The sequence below is a fragment of the Neovison vison genome, chromosome 5 (genome assembly GCF_020171115.1).
Source record: "Neovison vison isolate M4711 chromosome 5, ASM_NN_V1, whole genome shotgun sequence".
Lineage (NCBI taxonomy): Eukaryota > Metazoa > Chordata > Mammalia > Carnivora > Mustelidae > Neogale > Neogale vison.
Window position 1 is genome coordinate 61,969,272 of NC_058095.1, and position 23,824 is coordinate 61,993,095.

The window sequence follows — 23,824 nt, forward strand, 5'->3', positions numbered from 1 at the left end:
GGCCGAGGTGCGGGGTCAGAGGAGGAGCGGAGGTTAGAAGGAGATGTCCACCTTCGTCCTTACTAAGATGCACGCCAGTCCTGCGTAGGAGGAATAAGTATTGTTGCATACCAGGTAATAGCTGCCAGAAGCTGACACCTGGTTTTGGCAGTTGCTTGGGGCCCTGAGGCCCCTGAAGTCCCTGGGACCCTGTTTCTACCTGTGGTCCCCAAGCTCGAAGACCTAGCTTGCCTGAGAAGAGGTGTTGGGCTCAGCCCCTCCCCGGTGTCTCAGGCCTCTTCCAAACCCACCACCCCATTGAAGCCCTTCCTTCTGACTTCATATTTGGTCCATCTGTCTTGGAGAAAAGTCTGCTGCATCAGCTCCTGTCTCTAGTCTTTCTCTTCCTCGCTCCCTGTCCACCTCCGCTTTGCTCTGTACTTGCAACTTCATTTTCCTCTTGGCACCTTGCCTCTTCCGATCCCACTTTCGCCTGAACAGATTCAGCATCAAAATGGCAACCTCAGCCTTAGCCTCCGGACCTGGCAGAGTCCTCTGCCCGGTCGCAGAGCCTTGTGAGAGGAAACAGGATTGTCCCAGCTTGGGCCAGATGAGTCATCCCAAGTCCAGTCCCCTGGAAGCAAAGGAAGGGATGCAGGGGGGGCCCTAAGTGTGCGGCTCAGGGTGGGAGCGGGGACACACATGGAGGACCTCAGGCTCCTTCTTCCACTGAACTTGAGCTTGCTGTTGGCCAGATGTGAGTCTCAGGCGCTCATTCTGCTTTGTCACTTTCTAGCTGTGATGCACCCCCCCACCCAGTGTACGCACTTCATGTCAGATTCTTTCCGTGTTTCGCCTCACCTGCAGAGGTACGCGTCCTTCTCGCCGTCCTCCGTGTGCTTGGCAGCTGTGGGAGTCAGTTCCCTGGTTCTGTCAAAGCCAGAGTTTTCTGTTTGAGGTTCTTTTTTAGGGTCTGTTCAGGTTCCGCTTCTGCTTTACGTCTCTTTGTTTTCGGAGAAGACAGAGGGTTGCAGGCACCTTTAATCTGCCATGTTTACCCACTTTGAGGTCCCTCAGACTTAAATTTCTAATGTATCCTAAACACGTATTTTTTTGTTAAGTAATAACCTTTTTCCTGGTCTGTCCTAACTAAAACGAATCGTTCTTAAGAATGCCAAGGTCTAGCATTTCTTCTGTGTATTTCAGAATTAAATAATTCCTATGTCCAATTCATTAAGAATTTATTGATTACCAATAATACTACCAGCACTGGCAGTTCTGTTTTTATAATGCTCAAAAGGCTTATAATCTGGGTGAAGAAATTAGCCAGATGCATACAGCGCTTTGTAGGCAGCCATCCAATACGCACTGAGTGAAATGAAGGAATCAGGCAAACAAGAAGGGCTCTGGGAGGTCAGGAGAAAGGAGGGCCGGGTGGGGACAGCCTGGGCCGCGAAAGAGCTCCCTGAACACGGGCCTGGGCCAGGCCTCCTTCCTTGTTATTTTGAAACACATGTGTATTTTGATGACCTCACCTGGAATTAGCCATTTTCCAGCATGGTGATTCCAACAGGGAAATAATGCATGTCCACATTCATCTTTCCAGCAGAATGGATCGGGCGAGGGTGATCCGTAACTGGGAAGCTGTAGGTGTGGGCTGCTGGCAGGAGAGATAGAGGGCGAAGAGCAGACAGAAAGGTTATTGAGACAGGACAAATGAAAACACTTGGGTTCGGGCTCGGCCAGTACCTGCTGTTTAAATCAATGACGACCGTGGAGTTTTCGAAGTGAAATGAATGGATTGTTTAGTTGGCATTATTAACTTAAAGAGCGGGGTTTAGCTTAAGCATTACAGGGATTTACAGGAGACATTTTTCAAATTTACTGAAGGTTTTACCAGTAAGCACTTAAGCAAATGTAAACATTTTGCGGGCTGCAGGGGAGCCATGACTGTCATTCATCACCCAGGCCCGCTGGTCCCGCAGACGAGTACCCAGACCCTGCAAACGCTCCGTAGAAGTTTCTGAGGATTGTTATGATTAGTCTCTGGGTGCGCATACCCTGCAAATGTAGTAAGAACGTAAACATTTTGTAAGTATAGAAGTGTCTTTTTTTTTTAGTGTTAGCCAGTCGTTTGAAGTGGCAGGAGGAACATATTTGGTCCCAACTTAAGAATCATGGTGCTGGGGCACCTGGGTGGCTCAGTGGGTTAAAGCCTCTGCTTTCAGCTCAGGTCATGGTCCCAGGGTTCTGGGATCGAGCCCCGCATCGGGTTCTCTGCTCAGCAGGGAGCCTGCTTCCTCCTCTCTCTCTCTGCCTGCCTCTCTACCTACTTGTGATCTATCTGTCAAATAAATAAATAAAATATTTAAAAAAAAAAAAAAAAAGAATCATGGTGCTAAGGTAGAGACTCGTGTCCTAAAAATCATTCCCCATGACGAACCACACAGGCTGGAAACAGAAAGGTTTTATACACATCAGTGTGCTTCGCCATGGCAGTGGGCAGACGAGAGGAGCCCTGGTGTCTCCTGGAAGTGAATTTTCCTTTCTCCCGTTGTCAGAGGAAGAAGAAAGCATTTACAGTTATTTTGAAGCGTCGCGAGTTGCGAACATTTTCTCGTCGGCCGTTCCCGGGATGGGGGGGTCTTTAGTTCCCATGTCTCATCTTATAACCAAAAAGCACTCAGATGTTCTCATAAATAAAAATATGAAGTGTTAACAGTCACATCTTCGTAGCCCAGTTAATCCCTTGTGCCCACCTGAGCAGTAAGTCCTGGGAGCCAACACCTCATATGAATTGCCTGGAGTCGGTGTGTCTGACATCCTCTCACTTACCTTCTCTCTTAAATGAGACGAGGTGGAAACATCTGGCACGATAGAACGCCATTCCCACTGACCAGTGGTTCGCAGGGGGTGGTCTGAAGGTGGTGTTTGTTCCCTCTTGGGCGTGGCCTGTGAAGGTGTGTCTCAGCCAGCATTTGGGACACACTGGCCTTGGATACGGGGAGCAGAAAGATGAACGGTCCAGAGTGCAGGCACCAGAGCAGTTCGGATGTGGTGGGATGGGCGGGAGAGGCAGCAGCTCTGTCCGGGGAAGGACTGAGACAGCTGTGAGAGCCAAGGCCGTGCAGACCACCCGAGGGCCGGGGCGAGGGGCAGGAAGGAGAGCAGGCTGCGGGGAAGCGTGCTTGTCTGGATGCCGAGGCTGAGTCTCAGAAGCTGGGAAAGAAGTGGCCACATGAGACTGAAGAAAGTGCGGGAGGGGTCAGCTCTAGGGCCATGGAGCCATCTGAACTCCATAGCGGAGACCTTTAACCTGGGCCTCTGAGGGCTAAACAGCCAATAGGCCAGATCCTGAAGAGACATTTTTTGTTTGGCCTATTGTGCATTTCTGCTGTGGCCAACACTGAAAAATAGAAAAGCCCAGGTTTCCGGGCTTTTTTGCTCATTCCCACATGGTATCTGCCTGTCAGACCTGAGGACCAATTACCACTGTTCATCACCACTCGTGTTTCTTCAGGGAGGCCCCATTTGCTCCTTTACTTTGCCAGCCTGATCTCTGTGACACATCCCGGCGTCTGCAGACACTACCCTCACCACAGGCTCTGGTCCTGGACCACAGTCTCCAATCCTGGACCACAGACTTCACTCCAGGACCATAGGCTCTGGTCCAGGACCACAGGCTCTGGGCCTGGATCATAGGATCCGGTCCTGGACCACAGACTCTGGGCCTGGACCACAGGCTTCAGTCCTGAACCACAGGCTCTAGGCCTGGACCATAGGATCCAGTCCTGGACCACAGGCTCCAGGCCTGGACCACAGGCTCCGGGCCTGGGCTACAGGATCCAGTCCTTGACCACAGACTCCAATCCTGGACCACAGGATCTGGGCCTGGACCACAGGCTCTGGGCCTGGGCCACAGGCTCCAGTCCTGAACCACAGGCTCTGGGCCTGGACCATAGGATCTAGTCCTGGACCACAGGATCCAGGCCTGGACCACAGGCTCCAGTCCTGGACCACAGGATCCGGGCCTGGACCACAGGCTCCAGGCCTGGACCACAGGATCCAGTCCTGGACCACAGGCTCCAGGCCTGGGCCACAGGATCCGGTCCTGGACCACAGACTCCAGTCCTGGACCACAGGATCCGGGCCTGGACCACAGGCTCTAGGCCTGGACCACAGGCTCTGGGCCTGGACCACAAGCTCCCGGCCTGGGCCACAAGATCCGGGCCTGGGCCACAGGATCCAGTCCCAAGCTCTGCCCGCAGTGGAGTCACCTGTACTTTCGTGTGGTGGTGGCATGTGCCTCCAGGTACTCTCCAGAGCTACAGGATGGGTAGTATTACCCCCTAGCCTTGTTTCTTATAAACTGTGTTTTATTAACGCTTTCCAAAGACTCCTTAAAATTTTGTGACCCTCACTTTACGGAGGTGAACAAAGCCATTTTTCGAAATAGAATCCTATAAATTAAAAAGGGGTGGGGGTAGGAAAATTAAACCATCTGGCTCAACCAAGGGAAAGGAAAAATATGGGGGTATTATGGGTGCTGGGGGTCGTGTTAGAGTTCAGGAGTTTGAGAAATTCACTGAGACAGGACCCCCTACACAGAAACTTGGTTTCCACGAATGGGATGAAACTGCAAGAATCTCTTCTTGAAAATCCCAGTCTTTGTGCAGTTTATCCTTAATTTAGGCTGAATGGAGGTAGCATAATTCAGGAGTCCCCATTTGCTTTTTCCTTGATGTAGAGGTCACCTTGTACTCATAGGTCAACAGTAAGGCTTATCTTCACTCCCCCCACCCCTGCCTGTCTTATCTCCCTCCTGCATTAGTAAAGATTTTATTTATTTATCCTGCATTAGTAAGATTCCTTCAGTTGATTTTGGAAACTCATTCAGCTCAGACCTGCTTTGTTTTCTTCCTTGGGAGGAAAAATATATATATATTTCTTAATATAATGCCCCAGCCCCACTCCTGAATGTAGTTATGCCGAACATTCGTGCTTGTTCTTGAATTTCTCTTAAACACCTTTTTAAAGGATTTATTTATTTATTTATTTATTTATTTATTTGAGAGAGAGAGTGTGCATGCAGGTGGCTGGAAGGTGGAGGGAAAGGGAGAGAGAGAACCTCAAGCAGACTCCCCACTGAGCACAGAACCCATCATGGCTCAACCATGACCCTGAGATCCTGACCTGAGCCAAATTCAAGTCAGACGCTCAACCGACTGAGCTACCCAGGTGCCCTTAAACGTGTTTATAAATTTAATTTTTAGGCAGGTTACCATCATTTTATACGTAATTGATAGCTTTTCCCAAACTGCTGTAATTAATTTTTTTTTAAGATTTATTTATTTGACAGAGATCACAAGTAGGCAGAGAGGCAGGCAGAGAGAGAGGAGGAAGCAGGCTCCCCGCCAAGCAGAGAGCCCAACGTGGGACCCGATCACAGGACCCTGAGATCACCACCCAAGCCGAGGGCAGAGGCCCAACCCACTGAGCCACCCAGGCGCCTAATTTTCTTTTAAGATATATTTTGTGTCCACATTTTCTTCACCTATTCCTTAAATTCTGAATTTTCGTCAGTCTTCGTGATCTCTGTAACTTGAATCTCATTCAGAAATAGAAAATTCCGGAACTAGATACTGGAGAGACATTTTCAAAACAGTTACCTGTAGAGACTTCCCCCCAGAAACTCAGGTCAGAGCTCCAATGTGGGATGTATACAGGAAATTAAAGCTAAATTGGCTCGGTATGATTAAGCTTTGGGGTTTTCTTTTGTCTTTTAAAGAAGGAGATTTTATTTTGTAATTTAAAAACCATTTATTCTGGAAGAATGATCAAGAATTATGAAATTAATTTTTATGTAAATCAATTACCTACAGAGCTGCTTAAGTATAAAGCCTTCTTGACTTAACGTAATGTTTCATGGACCTCTCCGACACATGTCTTAGAACACATCTCTCCAGTAAGCTATTTCAAAGTCAAGTCATTTAAATTACGTTTATTAAGTGCGGTAAAATAGTCAACAAATTAAAGCTTGTATATTTTTTCCTCAGTTGTTCCCAGTTTCTACAGAAAATTCCAGTTCAATACTGCCACTAAGGATTGGTGTCTACTAAACAAAGAAATACAGTATTTTAAAGAAGAATAAATAATTCATAGAAATGTACACACAGATTCTCCTCCTCTAGTCTGTTGTTTCTTTTCGGAAGTAGCCTTGGGCAGGAGAGGCAGGAGGAGAAGACCCCCTGTGCATTGATGCTCAGTAAAAACATATCTCAATTTGAAATGTAATTCAGTTTTGGATATGAGTTTGGAAATAAATCATCATTTACCTCTCGGCATGAGCCATGAACCTATTTGCCTGTGTGAATGAATATGAAGAAATCATTTTAGTTCAATGGCTAGATCCTTTTTCTGCCACCGTCCTACCTCCCCCCATAGTGCTGTTTTCCTTCTTCATCCCTTTATTCCCTTTTATTGAAAATTAGAAATTGTTTGCAATACCACCACACACCATTCGTATGCTTTGCTGAGCTTTCCCATGTCAGTTACCTCTGGTGACAACCGTTCACAGAGCTACGGATCTCTTCTCCTTCATAAAGGCCATGACAATGTTGCAGGTACACAAGAGCACCAACATTTGAAGGGTGGAAAAATGTTTTCCATGTGATCCATTTAGTGTTTCCTGAGGCTGGTTTATTTTATCTTTATTTTTATAATTTGATACAGTAGAGTTCGATTCTTAAGGTTGTTGAAAATAAAAATAGTTTTGCCATTCTAATTATTATTAGAAAATGCTACACAGGGCACCTGGGTGGCTCAGTGGGTTAAGCGTCTGCCTTCCGCTCAGGTCAGGATCTCAGGGTCCTGGGATCGAGTCCCAGATCCGGTTCCATGCAGCAGTGAGCCTGCTTCTCCCTCTGCTCCTCCCCCCACTCTTGCTCACTCTCTCTCTCTTAAAAATAAATAAGTAAAATCTTTTTAAAAAACAAAAAGAAAATGCTACGAACCATCATACCTTTATAACTTAAAATCGAGATGAAATTCTTGAGTCTATATACTTCTATTTTCGTATTCTAATGCATATCCATATGTCTTGGTAAGTTTGAAGAAATTAAATCAGGGGGAACAATTGACTGCAAGTTTATCAACCCCTACCTCAGTTCTGCCTCCTTTCTATTTAGATAATGCCGTCTCATCTTGCCAGTTCTTTGGGTAGCAGGTGTTACGGTTTGAGAATTCATCATACTCGCTTTTGTTTAACATCCGCCTTCCTTTTGAGGCTAAGCTTCACCGTCTGTTTTGTTCACTGCTGTATACCCGCACTTAGCATAGTGGCTGACTGTACCAGCAGTGAGGGGAATCGTGATAAACACACAAGAGACCACGTGCACACGGGGTGCTCATTTGGTGAGCACAGTTCCTGCTTTTAATTTTTAACCCTGAAATACTTCCCATTCTGCAGATGAAGAAACTAAGACCAACAGGGTAAATAATTTGCTCAAGATCATAAAGCTCCCGGGGCACCTGAGTGGCTCAGTGGGTTAAAGCCTCTGCCTTCAGCTCAGGTCATGGTCCCAGGGTTCTGGGATCGAGCCCTGCATGGGGCTCTCTGCTCAGCAGGGAACCTGCTTCCTCCTCTCTCTCTGCCTAGTTGTGATCTGGCTGTCAAATAAATGAATAAAATCTTTAAAAAGAGAGAGAGAGAGAGGGAGGGAGAGGGGAATGGGCGACCTATCCAGGCCAGCTGCAGTCACCCCTGGAGGCAGGGTGGAGAAGGAGGCCTGTAGGTTCATCCTCAGTTGGTCGTCTTGGCCAGATGTAGACCAGATGGGACCAGCACTGCACTGGTAATGGCATAGCGGCGAGTCTTAGGCTTTGGCAAGCCTCTGGGTCACCTGGACCCCTAACAAATCCCTAGGTGACGCTGATGCGGGGGTGGGTCTGGGGACCACACTCCGACAGAACCCCAGGCCTCACCAGGGAGAGTTAGCTCAGCACAGGGAATCCCAAGGAAGCCTGCCTGGCCTTTCTTCCCATTTTGCTTCTAGAAATCAGGCCTCAGGGCAGCACATCAATGGAAGCCACCTGCTACAGATTTAGATGATAAGAGGAGCAAAAGGACTAATGGGGAAAAAATGTTTAAGAAAAAAATTTAAGGGGGCGCCTGGGTGGCTCAGTGGGTTAAGCCGCTGCCTTCGGCTCAGGTCATGATCTCAAGGTCCTGGGATCGAGTCCCGCATCGGGCTCTCTGCTCAGCAGGGAGCCTGCTTCCCTCTCTCTCTCTCTCTCTCTCTCTCTCTCTCTGCCTGCCTCTCTGTCTACTTGTGATCTCTGTCAAATAAACAAATAAAAATCTTTAAAAAAAAAAAAGAAAAAATTTAAGCAAAATTTTAAATAGTAAATGATAAAAAGAGAAATAACTGGGTAGAGTGTGTGTGTGTTTCTCTCTCTCTCCCCAGGTTTGGGATACTTTCCAAGAACCATCCAGAAGTAGGAGAGAGCAGATGGGTAGATGGGGGGGTTTTTTTGATCAAGGGCTGAGCACTATGATTAGTAGGAAAAGTATATTGAGTTGTTGACCTAAAATAACAAGAAGTCAATCTTCAACAAAATTAGCCTTCAAGTCTTTGAGAGGTAGCTCGGGCTTTTATGTGTACTAAGGCAGAAAATCATAGTTGTGTTTAACCGAGATGAACAGGGAACACACTTAACGAATCCTTTTCTGCACCAGAAATAGATCTCTTTATTAAAATGACTAAATTTAAGCCACTTTAATATCACTATGATTGTTAAAGATTTCACTTCAAATCAGACTTTAAAAAATAGCCGGGAGGCCACTTGGGACACAGTCTTTTCATCTCAGAACCATCATTGTGGATAGTGCCCTTCCTGCCGGCCAGCATAGCCATTCTTTTCCTCGAAAAATGCCTAACACCAGCTTCTCCCGCGAGGGGAGCCAAGGTTTGACTGTCTTCACTGGTCCTCCACAGCAGACTGAGGTGTCCTTGTCAAAAGCACATCTGATCATTTTCTCCCCCTGTTGAAAAAGCAGAGAAAACTTTTTTGACCCTGCATTTGCCCAAAGGCGATGTGCAGATAGATGTCTCAGCGAGGCTCTCCCCTGCCCCTTGTGCTGCGCCCCCTGCCTGAGACGCTCCCTCCCATCTTTCCAGGCCCTCTCCCGCCCACCCAGCACTTCTTGCTGGAATCCTTCCCTGCCCCCAATACCCGCTCGCCATCCATTAGTGGTCCCAGAGTGACAATCCACTTAACTGTCTCACTACATCTAAGTGCCCCCAGGACAAGGACCGTGGCTATCTTGCCCCCCACCTTGTATCCTCTGTCCATGGTTCGTTGTGTTTTGTGTTTTTTGTTTTATAATATAGTGCTTCCCACTGTTTTCATCTCAGGAAATGCAATAGGAAATTAGGCTATTTCTACAATGGGGTAAACTGCAGGAGATTTAAAGATTTTATTTTATTTTATTTTATTTTACTTATTTATTTGACAGAGAGAGATCACAAGTAGGCAGGGAGGCAGGCAGATAGAGAGAGAGGGAAACAGGCTCCCTGCTGAGCAGAGAGCCCCATTCGGGGCTCGATCCCAGGACCCTGAGATCATGACCTGAGCCGAAGGCAGCGGCTTAACCCGTTGAGCCACCCAGGCACCCCCAAAGGAGCTTTTAAACCCATAGGAAGTGGCTCCCAGCAGAAGGCAACAGCCTTTACTCCAGTCGCCTCTGAGCCTCAGCAAACCCAAGAAATCAGAGTCAGTAAACCGAATTACAGCAGCATGCCTCCACATATCAGTTGGATTAAATAAGTGAGCCAACAAGTAAGTCCGAGTGTAGATCCTATTTCCAAGTTACTTTATCTGTATAGTTGGCCCTTGAATGACCCAAGTTGAAACTGTGCAGGTCCACATATATGCAGATTTTTTTTTTCCCAGTAAATCTCTTAGAAAAATTTTTGGGGATCTGCAACAATTTATGAAAAAAATAGACAAACTGCATAGCACAGAAATTTCAAAAAAGCTTAAATGGTATGTCATGAATGCGGACATAGATGTAGACACTAGTCTACTTTGTCAAATGCTATTATAAATATACACACATCTATTATACAAAGTTAAAATGTATCAAAACTTATACACAGAAGTGTTTGCAGAGTGTGCATGGTGCTGTTTGAGTGGAGAGAAAGGTAAATAAATGTAAAAGATGCAGAATCGAATCATAACCACATAAAATTAACATCATAATTTCGTAACTGCCTCCTGTTGCCCTTGTAGTGAGCTCACGTGTCACCACCATCCCCTTAAAATGCCGCGTGTGGTGCTGATTCTCTGCACGAGCAGTTCATGTCTCCAGCAAATTGCGTATCATAGTAAAAAGGAGGCTCTTGCAGTTCTTATTATCAGTAGTTAAGTTTGGGGGGAGTCGAAAGTTATACGTGCATTTTCTCTTTTTTTATTTTTATTTTAGAGAGTGTGTGCACGGGTGGTAGGGGGAGGGGCAGAGGGAAAGAGAATCTCAAGCAGGTCCACACCCCGCATGGAGCCCAACTCGGGGCTCAATCTCACAACCCTGAGACCATGACCTGGTCCAAAATCAAGAATCAAACGCTTGACCCACTGAGCCACCCAGGCGCCCATGGATTGGATCTACAACTGTACACTGGGGTCAGCACCCCATCCCTCTCACTGTCTAAAGGTGATCTGAGTCTCAGTTTCTCATCTGCGAAATGGGAATAATCCTGTCCAAATAAACCTGTTTTCCTTTGAGGGGGCGCCTGGGTGGCTCAGTGGGTTGGGCCGCTGCCTTCGGCTCGGGTCATGGTCTCGGGGTCCTGGGATCGAGTCCTGCGTCCGGCTCTCTGCTCAGCAAGGGGCCTGCTTCCCTTCCTCTCTCTCTGCCTGCCTCTCTGTCTGCTGTGATCTCTCTCTCTGTCAAATAAATAAATAAATAAATTTTTTTTAAAAAGCCTCTGCCTTCAGCTCAGGTCATGATCCCAGGGTCCTGAGATCGAGCCCCACATGGGGTTCTCTTCTCAGCAGGGAGCCTGCTTCCTCCTCTCTCTCTCCCTCTGCCTGCCTCTCTGCCTACTTGTGATCTCTGTCTGTCAAATAAATAAATAAAATCTTTAAAAAAAACAAACAAACATGTTTTACTTTGTTATGATTTTTTTTTAACACCATACCCAGTGTTGATACGGTTTCTAGAAATAGGCTTTTTCATGAACTGCTGGTGGGAGTGTGAGCTAGTCCAAACCCTCCGGGGGGTATAGTATAGACTGGCGATACCAGTCCATTCCCTAAAAATGTGCCTGTCATCTGGCTTAGCTATCTCATGTGTGGGAATTTATTCTGGGAATTTATCCTAATCAGAACTGTGAACAATAGCTATCTATAAGATACTTATTCCCATGTTATTTCTCATTTCTTTTTTTTTTTTTAAGATTTTATTTATTTATTTGAGAGAGCATGAGAGGAGAGAGGTCAGTGGGAGAAGCAGACTTCCTGCCCAGCAGGGAGCCGGATGTGGGAGCCTATCCTAGGACTCCAGGATCATGACCTGAGCTGAAGGCAGTCGCTTAACCAACGGAACCACCCAGGCGCCCCTTTTGCTCATTTCAAAAAGGAGAAAAATATGATGTGTCCAGAAGGGGTATGTTGATTGAACTAATCGTGGTATATCCCAAAGATATACCACATAGGCCACTATTAGCTATTGATGGTACAAAAGAATTCCGAGTCGCACAGGGAAATTTTTAAGATATATTGAAATAAAGTAAGGAACCAAACGACAGTTCAGTATGTCCTGTTATTTTAAAATAGAGATATCATTGAAAAAAAAAGACAAAGAAGATAGAAATCAGTGTGTTTCACTGAGTAAAATTTCCAAATTTTCTGGAAAGAACAGGTATTACTTCTATAGTAGAGGTTTGAGGAAAACAAAATCGTCACAGGAAAATAAACTTCACAAAGTTTGAGTTGGAGCACCTTTGCCCATAATGTGAGAAAACTGGGAAGTTCACGGATTCAGGCCTCCTTGTACCAGGAGGAAAAATGTGTCTCTTGAGCCTCCAGGTACTGGGAATGGTCGCAGCAAATAGCCTCCTTTTTGCTTATGTTGCTTGTTACTCTCCCCAATTTCCATCCGTGCCCCTGAGCACACAGACTGAAACACCAAAATTAAGCCTCATGATTTTCTAGGATGCCCACAAAGGTCAGAAACTAAACTTCCATGTGAAATTGCCTATCTCAATAAATTAAATTCATGTGTGCTTTTCTAAAAGGGCTTTTCATAACACTAATACCTTTGAATCCAGCTGGCTTCCACAGACCCAGGAGAAGGAGCGAACAACCTTCTTTTTTTTTTTAAACACAAGGTCCAATTCAGGAAAAATAAAAATGTTTATGAGCCACATTTTTCTCCCACCCAAAATAAAACTCCCTTTTTACAGTCACATAGGAAAAAACAAAAAATAAAAACAAACAAACAAACAAAACCCCCCCTCTGTTCTTATAAGCTATAAACGACCTTATTGCAAGAAGGACAACAGTTGTAACATTTTCACTGCTTTTTGGCCATTTTTTTATGGGCATAGGGGAGATGTAACAGCACAGAGCCATCTTGTGATTTTTCATCTGGAGAATGGGACCAGTTAGTGTGTCATGGGCTTTCTATGGCAGGAGCACAGGCACTGGTGGGAGTTGTCAGGAAGCGCAAGGCAGGATGAAAGTTCTAGGGGGCCGAGTGACTGCCGTGCAAACGAGGGACCCCGTACTCCCAAAGAGGTAGCCAGGAAGCCAGGTGGAAATTCCCCATCTCTATGGAGCATGCATGAACAAGCACTTTTGCAACAATGTATCAGTTTATGTTCCCTCCTGCTTCAAAACTCCCCCTTTCAGGGCGACTGGGTGGCTCATTCCACTAAGGGGTTAAGTATCTGCCTTCTGCTCAGATCATGAATTCAGGGTCCTGGGAATTCAGGGTCCTGGGATCGAGCCCCCACATCCGGCTCCCTGCTCAGTGGAGAGTCTGCTTCTCCCTCTCCCTCTGCCTGCCACTCCCCCTACTTGTGCTCTCTCTCTGTCAAATAAATAAAATCTTTAAAAATCAAAACTCCCCCTCTGCAGGGGTCCATCTTTAGGGGTGGTGACCACAGGATCCGATCTGATCAAGTGGAATCACTGAGCCCCATGCAGTTGCCTGGAGGCGGAATTACAGCATCCAAAAGGAGAAGGCAGACTTGAGGGACCTCCTCAGGTTTCTTAAGAAGGAATAAATAAGGGTGCCTGGGTGGCTCAGTTGGTTAAGTGTCTGAGTCTTAATCTCAGCTCAGATATCGATCTCAGGGTCGAGAGATGGAGTCCCTCGTCTGGTTTGACAGCATTGGTCGTAGAACCTACTTTAAAAAAGAAGAAACAAATGTGCACATAACCAGGAATGTATAGATCCAATTAATCTACACTCTCAAAAAGTTTTTCACAAGATGCCACACAAAGTCCACCTTAAAAATTGAGCTCTGGGGGGCACCTGGGTGGCTCAGTCTATTGAGCAACTGCCTTTGGCTCAGGTCATGGTCCTGGAATCAAGTCCTGCAAGGGACTCGTTGCTCTGTGGGGGGTCTGCTTCTCCCTCTCCTTCGGCCACTCCCCCTGCCTGTACTCTCTGGCTCTATCTATTTGTCAAATAAATAAATAAAATCTCAAAAAATAAAAGAAAAAGTGGGCTCTGATGGGAATCGGTCTTAGATTCACTGCCAGTGGAGAGTTGTGTTTGACCGTTGTCACTGCATGCATGACCTCATAGGACTCCCCGTGAAATCCCGTGTCTGAAACCAGCTGTGGCACGGAAGGAAACTCAGCTGGGAGTGCCGTGTCACTGGGGAGTGGCCCCCTGGTGTTTCACTGTTGGCACCGCACTGGTCCCATGCTGAGCCTGTCATTCATTACAGATAGATACACCCAGACACACGGTCGTTATCCATTACCGCTAATTGGGTGATCTTTTTTAAAGATTTTATTTATTTATTTGACAGAGAGAGAGCATGAGATCACAAGCAGGCAGAGAGGCAGGCAGGGAGAGGAAGGGAAGTAGACTCCCTGCTGAGCAGAGGGCCTGATGCGGGCCTCAATCCCAGGACCCTGATCCATGACCTGAGCTGAAGGCAGAGGCTTTAACCCACTGAGCCACCCAGGTGCCCCATGTTTTTAAATAAAGTATAAATACACAGGGGGCAGTAGGGCTTCCAGAATTAAGACACTCATTTCTGCCAAATGGTACAGTATTGTGGTGCGGGTGGTTTATCTGTGGCTGCCACGTCCCCCACACTAACTGTAAAACGGGAACCGTGTGTAGGCACCCGGGTGGCTCAGTCGGTTAAGCATCTGATCCCAGCAGCTGTCCACCGTGTCTGCCGCACAGATGAGCAGGTGCTGCCCAGCATCCCACAGCCAGGAAGGGGCTCAGCCCGTGTGCGAACCCCGGGCCCTCCATCCTCCGCTCTTTAACTTCCTTCCCAGCTGGCAGGTGTCAGAGGAGCGGCCAGAACCATCCTGATTTTATGTGTGGCAGAGCCGGTGCCGCATTGCCGGGAGGAAGGCAGCCCGCTCGCCTCCGGGTCAGCCCCAGGACAGGTGCATGGGCCACTCCTACAGCTCGGGCTGCGCGCGTGCGCCACGTGCTTAGCTAGGCTGGACAGTGATGGGTCTGTGTCCGCTGCTCTTTTTCAGCCCGCTGCTCGCTGTGACCTTCGCCACTTGCTGCGCCGTCCCAGGGATCGCCCTCCTGACCTGGGGGGTGAACCCCCTCACAGGAGCCTTGGGGGCCTTCAACATTTTTCTGTACACTTGCTGCTACACCCCGCTGAAGAGGATCAGCATTGCCAACACGTGGGTGGGCGCCGTGGTCGGGGCCGTGCCGCCCGTCATGGGCTGGACTGCGGCTACCGGCAGCCTAGACGCAGGTGAGTGTCTGGCGTCTGACGGGTCCCCTTCTGCCCGCTGGCCCCCCGCCAGGGTGCGCAGGCCACGCCGACCCTAAACCCGAGTCTGTGCTGGTCCATTGCCGTCAGTCCCTGTTCTCTCGGCAAGCGGGCGGATGCGGCTGTCTGAAATACTGGGGATGCAGAGCGGAAGGGAGGCCTCGTCTGGCTTCCAGGCCAGCCTGTGCTTTCCGGGGCGGGGAACGTCAAGGGGGGAGACTGAGGGAGAAGCAGTGACTACACAGATGGAATGAAAAGCACGTCCCTAAAAGTCACGGATCCACTTGGGGCTGATGAGTCCTTTGGGGTGTCCCACATTGTGGGGACCCGGCCTCCAGCTTTGCTCTCCAAGCAGATGCTCCCCCGCGGGCAGCCCCCTGCCTCCTCTCTCCACTCCCACACAGCCAGGATATTCCCTCCCACCCCCTGGCAGAGGAGCAGCCCTATTTTCATTAGTTTCTAAATTTATTTTTATATGATTTGTTTAAATTGTTCATGGGGTCTACAGTAAAACCATTGAAACACATCTACTTTTTGGTGGCATGTCACCATGAAATTTGTGGGGTGAATAGCTCATTTTTACCATGTGTAAGGGAAGCCTCACAGTCTAATTAGCCAGGTAATTAGTGTTTTTGACCAACACTTAGGAAGGAAGTGGTGAGGTTTCCTGCAATATATGTAAGTACATATTTTTCACATGAGAGATCAAAAGGCAGTTGACCATAAACCATTGCCCTGTGAGCCACATTTCTGAAGCTTTTCATAAAAGCCTTTACACTGTGACTTGGCAAGCTTACAAAGGCGATTACACCTTTAGCATGATCATCTCTTAGAACGGTTTTAATATCGTGTAAATGTTGGGGTTTCACGAATTTACAAATAAATTATTCTAGAACGGACATGCTCATTCACTCCGTGATAAAACCCCAAGCCAGAATCTCGTCCATGTGGGAGCCGAGGCAGCACGGTGGGGTCGGGCCAGTGATCTCTGGAGCAGGGTTGCCCAAGTTCAGAGCCCAGCTCCACTTCTCATTAGCCATGCACGCTTTGGAACGTTCTAGACTTCTTTATGCTACTGTCTCCTCCTCTCCCACGTGGTCCCCTCTCATGGAGTTGCCATGAGGATTAAGTGAGTAATTATTAAGTATTCTTCATTTGTACAGTAGATTCATACAGATTGAGAAAGGTCATGAGATTTTATTGATTTGCAAACTTTGAGCAGTTTGCAACTGTTAGGAGGCTTGGTGGGAAAGACTGCTGGTCCTTAGTGATGGCTGTCTTGGGCGAGGGTGGAAAGCATGGGAAGCTTTCTTCTAGGTCTGATACCCCTAGACTAGATGGTGTCCAAGTTTCCCCCTCGTTTGCAATTTATAGTTCAAGAGCACGCCTGCCTACTGCCAAATTTCTGGTTGGATTCCTCCTCCTAGTTCTGCCTGGAGCCCCAGTCTGAACCCAGATGTCTGTCTCCCCTCCTGTACCTCTCCAGAACTCTCTAGTGATTGCCCAGACATCCGAGGAGCCCCTGAAAGTGACCCCCATTTGCAGCGATGTGGTGCCCCAAGTCACCTGCCTATCTGACGGACACTGCCCCACACCTTGCCAGGACTGCCAGAACCTTACCCAGGCTCCTCAAACCCAGCCTAAAGGAACTAGGCCCCCAAAACAACCTTATCTCTCTGAGAACCCCCAGACAGATTCACGGCTGGGGCCAAGTATGACAGCCCTGGGGGCTAGTGTCACTGGAGATAGGTGGCAGCAGTCCGGTCCAGGGCCACACAGAACTTGGTCACCTCCGTCGGTCACCTAGATTCTTGCTGAGGGTTCGAAGCCTTTGTTGTCTTCCCAGGCCAGTCCCTCGGGCAGGATTTTGAGCCTCAGCACATGTTGGCTAGAGTGCATCCCCAGAGGCCAGAGAAAGAGAGAATTTTGCAGACGTCTTCCCGCTTAGGAGTACACATTCAGGCAGGTGTCCTTAGTGTTCAGGGACAGTGTGGATTTGGCTAAACTGCTAACAGTCATATTTAAAATAAAATTCTTTTTTAAATTGGGGATATGATCTTTCTGTACTCCAAATGCAGCCGTTTGTATACAAATTCCTTAGTGAGGGACAGCTGAGGGCCAGAGTTAGGTTGCAGGGTAAAAGTGCATGTTTATCTTGAAAAATGAGACCCCCATCACCTACCTGAACTCACCCTGACATCAGGCAGAGCCGTCTGAAACAGATCGGTGTTCCCACAGAGTCAAATCCTAGAGCCTCATGGCAGGGCACCCAAGTACAGCTTGGTTTACTGCCCCCTATCCCCCCAAATTCTAACTCACCCCCGGGTCCAGTCCTACACCTGAAGTCTTGTCAGATTTACAGAGTGTTACTTTACATAATGCTTTAAACTGCTTCAAAAAAAAAAAAAAAGTTCAAAACATTAATTTGCTAGAGCAAACTTGAGATAAGCAGCAAGTCTTTGATTAAAGTTGAATGAATGAATGAATCAATCAGCCAGTGAATAAATACCTTCCATTTTACAGAAGACAGAACTAGGTTAATGCCAGGTCAGTTGCCAAATATTTTCGGAACCTCAGCTATGTGCCAGAGCCTATAAAGGAGGAAGTGATCCAGAGGAATAAGTTAGAATCTGAGGGAGTGTAGTTTCAACATTGATATCGCTGGGATTTTAGACACGGGGTTGAATAAGATTACATATACGTATGTTTGGTCACTTTCTAGAACTGTACCATCCATCAGGACACCCCCTCGCCACATGTGGCTATTTAAATTTCAGTGTAAACTCAATAAACTTAACCACTGAGTTCTTCAGTCCAGGAGCTGTCTTTTAGCTGCTCACAGCCACACATGGCCAGGAGCTGCCACACTGATGGCACAGAGGGTGGGCGCTTCCATCCTTGCGAAAAGTTCCCGGGTCAGTTCTGCCGAGAAGGACACACGGATGTCCTAATGAACCTGTGTGTTCGATCTTCCCTGGGAGTTCATGCTTTAAACACTAGGGCAGCGTCTCCCCCGATTCTAAAGCAGTGGTTCTCAAATTGGATGACACCTCAGAATCACCGGGTAGGCTTGCTAAAACCCAGATTCCCAGAGCCCGAGAACTTGCATTTCTAGCAAGCGGCTGGGTGATGCCAGTGCCCCTGGTCTGGAGGCCACTTTAAGAACCACCAGCCTGCAAAGACAGAGCCAGAGAGAGCTCTAGCTGTCAGGGTATCTTGGAAATACCTAAGGATTTGGGCAGCTGGTATTGTCTGAGACGCACTCACGGGGTCATCTCTGTCACCCACAGAGGTCAGGGCTCTCGTTGGGTTCTTATCTCAGGAGGACTCGTTGGCTTGAAGCCCCCTGCTGAGACAAAAAGTGGCCCCAAATATTTCCCTTCTGTGGCATCTCCAAATCATTTTGTCTTTGACCCTCCCAAGAGTGATCACGACGGGAGAAGCGTATGAGCAGAAAGTCTTTGAAGCCCTCCCCTGAACGGCAGTGATAGGAAAGGGAGAGGATGGAGAAGAGGCAGGGAGACCACCCACTCACCTCATCAGCCTGCTTCCTCATGCCAGTGTCAGTGAGGACCTGCTTCTGTGCTGGGCACTGAGGCCTTTGGGGAAAGGCACTGATGAGCCATTAGTGCAGGTTTAAGCAAGATAGCAGCAGGGCCCGGAGTTTGGGACCATCTAACAGTGTACTGTAGGCGGGTTCTCCCTGGTGTTGGAAAGCAGTACTTTGCTGAGTCCTCCTTCTTGGTCTTCCCAAGCCTGTGTGCCTTCTGCCTCCTCCTGCCCCCTCTCTAGCAGGCCTCTACCTGTCCTGGGCCTGGCCTCCACCCTCCCGCCCTCCCTAGCCAAATTTCGCCCCTCCAGTATTTAATGAAGCATCTGTCAGGTCTCCTTTGAAAGTGCAGCTTGAGGCATATGGGCGGTGGAAACCCTACAGCTTCTAGGCCTGTCTAGTTGAGAAGAAAGATGAAAAGAAATAAGTAGCCCTGGAAAACAGTTTGCATCCCAGACGGCCGCAGACAGCTTGCAGAGTAAGGAAATGTTCATGTTCCAAAGTACTTTTCCCCCTTCTCAGCATCTAGATCTTTTTGTGGTTTCTGTGGTGGCCGCAAGGGCCAATTAGGACCTCCAGAGGGTCTGAGCACTGAAGAGAAGGATTACGCTGCCTCCCATCCTCCATTCGAGACGGAAAACCTAAAATAAGCCTAAGGACATCCCATAGGATTCTGGTTGCCCCCGCCACACACAACTACTTTGTTATTTCTTCGTCAGATAGTGCAGAAAGCATGTCATTGTTGTAGCTGTCCCTGGGGGCATGGGTGCAGAGCAGAGCGAGAGTACCTGCTCAGACCTATAGGTACCCCAGTATCTAGAGAGGGAGGCTGGAATTGGGGTGGGAGGGAGCCAAATAGATCAGCGGATGGAAACGGGGAAAGTTACACCAGTGCGAGTTCTTTGTATCTGTGCTTTCCCATATGATACTCTTCTGGTTGGAAACAGCTAGCTTTGCACAAACAGCCTGGGGTGGGGTTTTTGTCACCAGCCGGACACCCTGTGTTGTCACACCCTGGGCCCCAGCTCAGAAACGCCCGTTTGTGGCCAGCAGGTCCATAAAGGTAATCATGATCATGGGACTGTACCTGTGTCCATTTCCTTCTAGCATGTGGGGTTAGGCCTTTTCTCCCACCCGCCTAATTACTTTGCCTTCTTTTTTTCTTTTTTAAGCTGAATCGCTATTCCCAAAAAACAGTGAAAATGCTTACGAGCAAAAAAAACCACCAGGAAGGCCAACCAAGAGAGCCGTTTTCTGGCCCCGGGTGTAGCCAGGACAACAGGGAGAGAAGTGACCTTTGAGGGGCCCCGGGGAAGGGGTCGCTGTCAGATAAAGTGCGGACAGCAGACAGCCCAGCTTTGGAGCGGGCCTGTAGCCATAGGCATTAGGCTTCTCAACAGTGTTTACCTCCAGGGACGAACTTTAGTTTATCTTGGAGGCCTCAGGGTAAAGTACTTCCCTTCCTCCTTGCCAAAGCTCCCTTGGCTGGCTCTCTCTCTTTCTCTCTCTCCCCATGGCCCCCACTGCTTTAAGAAGGCTCTGATTCTCTTTGGTCATTTTCTCCCAATCGGACCCAATCCCAGGTCTTGGAAGTTTGTGGAAGAGGGAGGGTGACAGTCGTGTTTGTAATTCAGATGTTGTTGTGCGGTAAACATTAATTATGTCAGCCCACATTCAGTTACAAATGAGGACTCCGTTAAGGGCCCTTATCAGCAAGTGACGTTTGGCAGATGGATGGTTTTAGTAACAAAAAAGAGGAGGGTTTTTTTAGCCTCAGCTGGTAAACTACAAAATGTTAAATACTGTTTCACTCTATTTACCTCCTCTATTCCAAGATGAGAAAAGAGAATAGAACAGAGGGAATGTTCCATTCACTCACTCATTCAACAAATATTTATCAAGACCTTCCTAAGTACCTGCCTCGGTTGAACCCAAGCACCTTGAACGATTCCCTTTAGAGCCCCGGTGCAGTCTGAAGTGAAACTCGAAAGTGAGCGGTCTGTGTTCATTCTCTCGGAGATTCGTTTTCCGCAACGAGCCTCTGAGGGTTGCATTCAGACAAATGATATTTTTAAAGACAGGGTGAACAAGGAAGAGCTTCCTGGGAATATTAGCAAACCAAACAATACTAGAGCCCTTATTCTCTTCGCAGACAAAACCCACAAAAGGCTGAGAAAGAACATCCTAGAAACGTGGTGCTAGACCCAAGACGGACAGCGGTATAATTGGAGGCCGCCTTTGGTCCGCGCCAGAAAGCGCGCCCGGAGCTGACCAGCTGAGCACAGCTTTTAGGGGCCTGGCCCGTGCCTTCCTGAGGGAAATGGTCATGCCTAGGAAGGGCATCCTCTAGTAGACATGGTGTCTGGCACTGGATGCACGTTTAGTCACTGCTCCTCAGGGAACATACTAGTATTCAGATAAGAGAGACGGAAATGCCCTCAGATGGGAGCTGCGGGAGTACAGAGCGCTGGGATTTCTTAGAGAACCTGCAGAGATGCCCCCAACTAAACTTCCCTAGAGGGAAATAAGGGGGGGGGGCACTTGTTCCAGAGTCAGAGCTCTGTGCCTCCTCTGCCTCGGTCTCCCTGCAGATGGAAGCCTCGGGTGACTCTGTGGGCACGGGGATGGTGGGCGATGCGCGATACGGTGATGGAGGGAGAGTGCCCGGGCCCCTGCTCCCTGGGCCTTCTCGTCATTCCTGAGTCACTTCCAGAGAATTCCAGGCCAAGCTGTCACTGCCCACTCTGGTCCCTGTTTTCAGAGGACCCGCGGTCTTGCCTTTTATCAGTGCACAGCTGATCACCTGGCCCCACACCCGCTCTCCTTTATGGGCAGCGCCGTGGAAGTCTATCGCACAGTGGAAGCTGACCTGTTTCACAAGCCCCTTTGTGTTCGCCCTCAAAGGGAAGGCTTTGGAGTCTGTGACCATGAAGTTTGGGTGTGGCTCTGCTCCCCCAGCCAGCCCCCAGTTTACATACCCGTGTACCCCTGAGAGCACAAATACAACCAGTCAGGGAACAGACCGGCTACCAAGGGCCACACTTGGAGGGAGCCTGTTGTACTGGGGAGGGCAGACCCCCGCAGCTCAGCACCAAGGTTCACTAGAGCTGTTTCTTTGTCTTTTTCAAGGCCATGGGTGGGCAGAGAATGACAGTGAATGGGGTTTGGGGTCGACGCAGGAAGGGGTTGGTTGAATGTGCGCCCACCAGGGGCAGAGGAAGCAAACCATTGAACCCCATTCCAAAAGGAATTTTGATTTGGGAGGGCACTCACAGGGACTCAGAACTCCAACTTGAAATTTTTGGTTCCATCCTCTCGGGAAACCATGTGGCTGCAATGGCCTTGGCTTTGTTTGCCAACAAAATGATGGGTGGACGCCATGGACAAGTGTTTCCCGACCTGAGCAGAGGTGGCGGTGATTGAGATCTCTGCCCCCACCCCGGCCCCTCGGTTGGAATGATGTAAAAATGATCGATAGATGTTTTGAGAGGCTTTAAAAACACATGTATTTGCAACGGGCCACTAGGAAGACATTGGTTAGCCTTGCCCCACCTAATATTATTATGTCCCCCTAATCAGAGCAAGGCGGCATGAGACGGGGCTTCCCTCCAGCTCTGCACACACACACAGTACAATAGATGGGCTGGTCTCCATTTTTGTATATGGAAGAAAAGAAAGCAGGCCACGGACATACCCAGGTATCCTCTGGTGTCGCCTCTGAGCTGGGATTGTGGCATTGTGAGCCCAGGAAGTTGCTTCCCTCTGGAGAACCATACCCCCCAGATACACCTATCTATCTCCCAGATTTCTGGTATTTCCTGTATTCATAGATCGAGAAATCTTTGCCTAAAAGACCGGAAGCAGACATGTCTTCCGGATATGATTAAACCACATACGTGCACAGCTTCTACAGCGATGGGAAGGGAAATGAGAAAACACAGTGAAAAGGAGCAGAAGAGGCACAGTTTATGTGAGCAGACTGGGGACTCAGAAACCATCTTTAGATCCCCGTTCACCAATCACTTCTTCCAGGAAGCCTTCCCTGACTTCTCTAAGGCTGACTTGGGTCTTCCTCCTCGGGGTCCCCCACAAGCTCTCCACCCAAGGTGACCCTTCAGAGGCAGTCCTCCTGTTTTAAGCTGTCTGCCTCCCTGGCCAGACTCCAACTGAGGGCCCTTGAGAACACACTGCACCTCTCATCACATAGCAGGTCCCAGGGACAGCAGACTGCTCTGGGTTCGGGGGGGGGGGGGGCGGTGGGGAGGGCGAGGCTGAGCCCAGGCCTTTGAGTCCATGAACTGAGTGCTCTGTGTTTACCCCACAAGGAAGGTGGGTTCCACCACAGCCCCCGGACTAATCCAAGTCTTCCTGTTCCGGTTCACCTTATCTTGATGAAGAGAGCAATTTGTTTTACATCTTTTGTAGGAGCCCAGGCAGTTGTGGCCCATCAAGTAGAACCGTGTGGGGGTGGTGGTTTTCTGATTACAATCCATTAAGGCTAAGCTGTGATTTCTAAAGCTCTTTCATTTGTGACATGAGCCAAACCCACACCCAATTTCCTCTCGCGTAGAAGGCAGCATGCTACTCTTATGAAAATGATTTTTTTAATTATGTTATTTTAAGCAGAAGCATAACCGAAAATGCAGATTGAGCAAAACAGAATACTCCAGTTGGCACACAAAAAAGAGGGCTTTTGAGAAAGGCAAGCAAGAGCCCACACTGGGGCCTGGATCATTTTAACCATTTCCAGCCTGGTTTCCTGGTGAAGTTGGCTTTTCCCCAGCTCTGTTCAATACAACAGCAGAAGGGCTACTGGGCCCTGGCTTCCCCGGTTGCCCTCCCCTGGGAGACCTCCCCTGGTCTGAGCCCTCACTGACATCCCATCTCTTGTCCGCCCCCCTCCTCCCACCCCCACCCTGGTTGTCATCACTGTGGCCCATAATCTGTTCAGACCCTTTGGGTACGCAGCGGGTCCCAAACAGTGGGCGGGCTGCTCCCAGTACCTCATGCTCAAGACCTCAGAGTGCCCCAAGGCCCTGAGAATCTAACAGCACCCCCTTTCCTGGTCCTTTTCCATCAGGACACGGAGAAGTCCAACCTTCCCCTTTTGTCCTTTCCAGTTCCCCAGGGGCACTCACTGTCAAGACAGAGACTGTTTGTCCCTAACTTTTTTAAAAGGTCCTGAGACACCCCCCCCCAATAAACGGCAGATGGAGATTCTCCTTCCATCAAGCCCTTTCTCTGTCCAGTAACATCAGCATTTGAATTGGCACCCAGCAGTCCGCTGTTACCAGTCTGAGTC

The 23,824-nt window shown here is 48.6% G+C and overlaps 1 protein-coding gene across 1 annotated transcript in view; it reads left to right on the forward strand.

Annotated features, from left to right (window-relative positions):
- Nucleotides 1-23,824, forward strand: part of LOC122906777 (protoheme IX farnesyltransferase, mitochondrial) — a 131,494-nt gene that overhangs the window by 101,932 nt on the left and 5,738 nt on the right. The window contains exon 6 of the mRNA XM_044249138.1: nt 14,722-14,954. Coding sequence (XP_044105073.1) covers nt 14,722-14,954 — 233 coding nt within the window. The remainder of the gene's footprint in view (nt 1-14,721; nt 14,955-23,824) is intronic.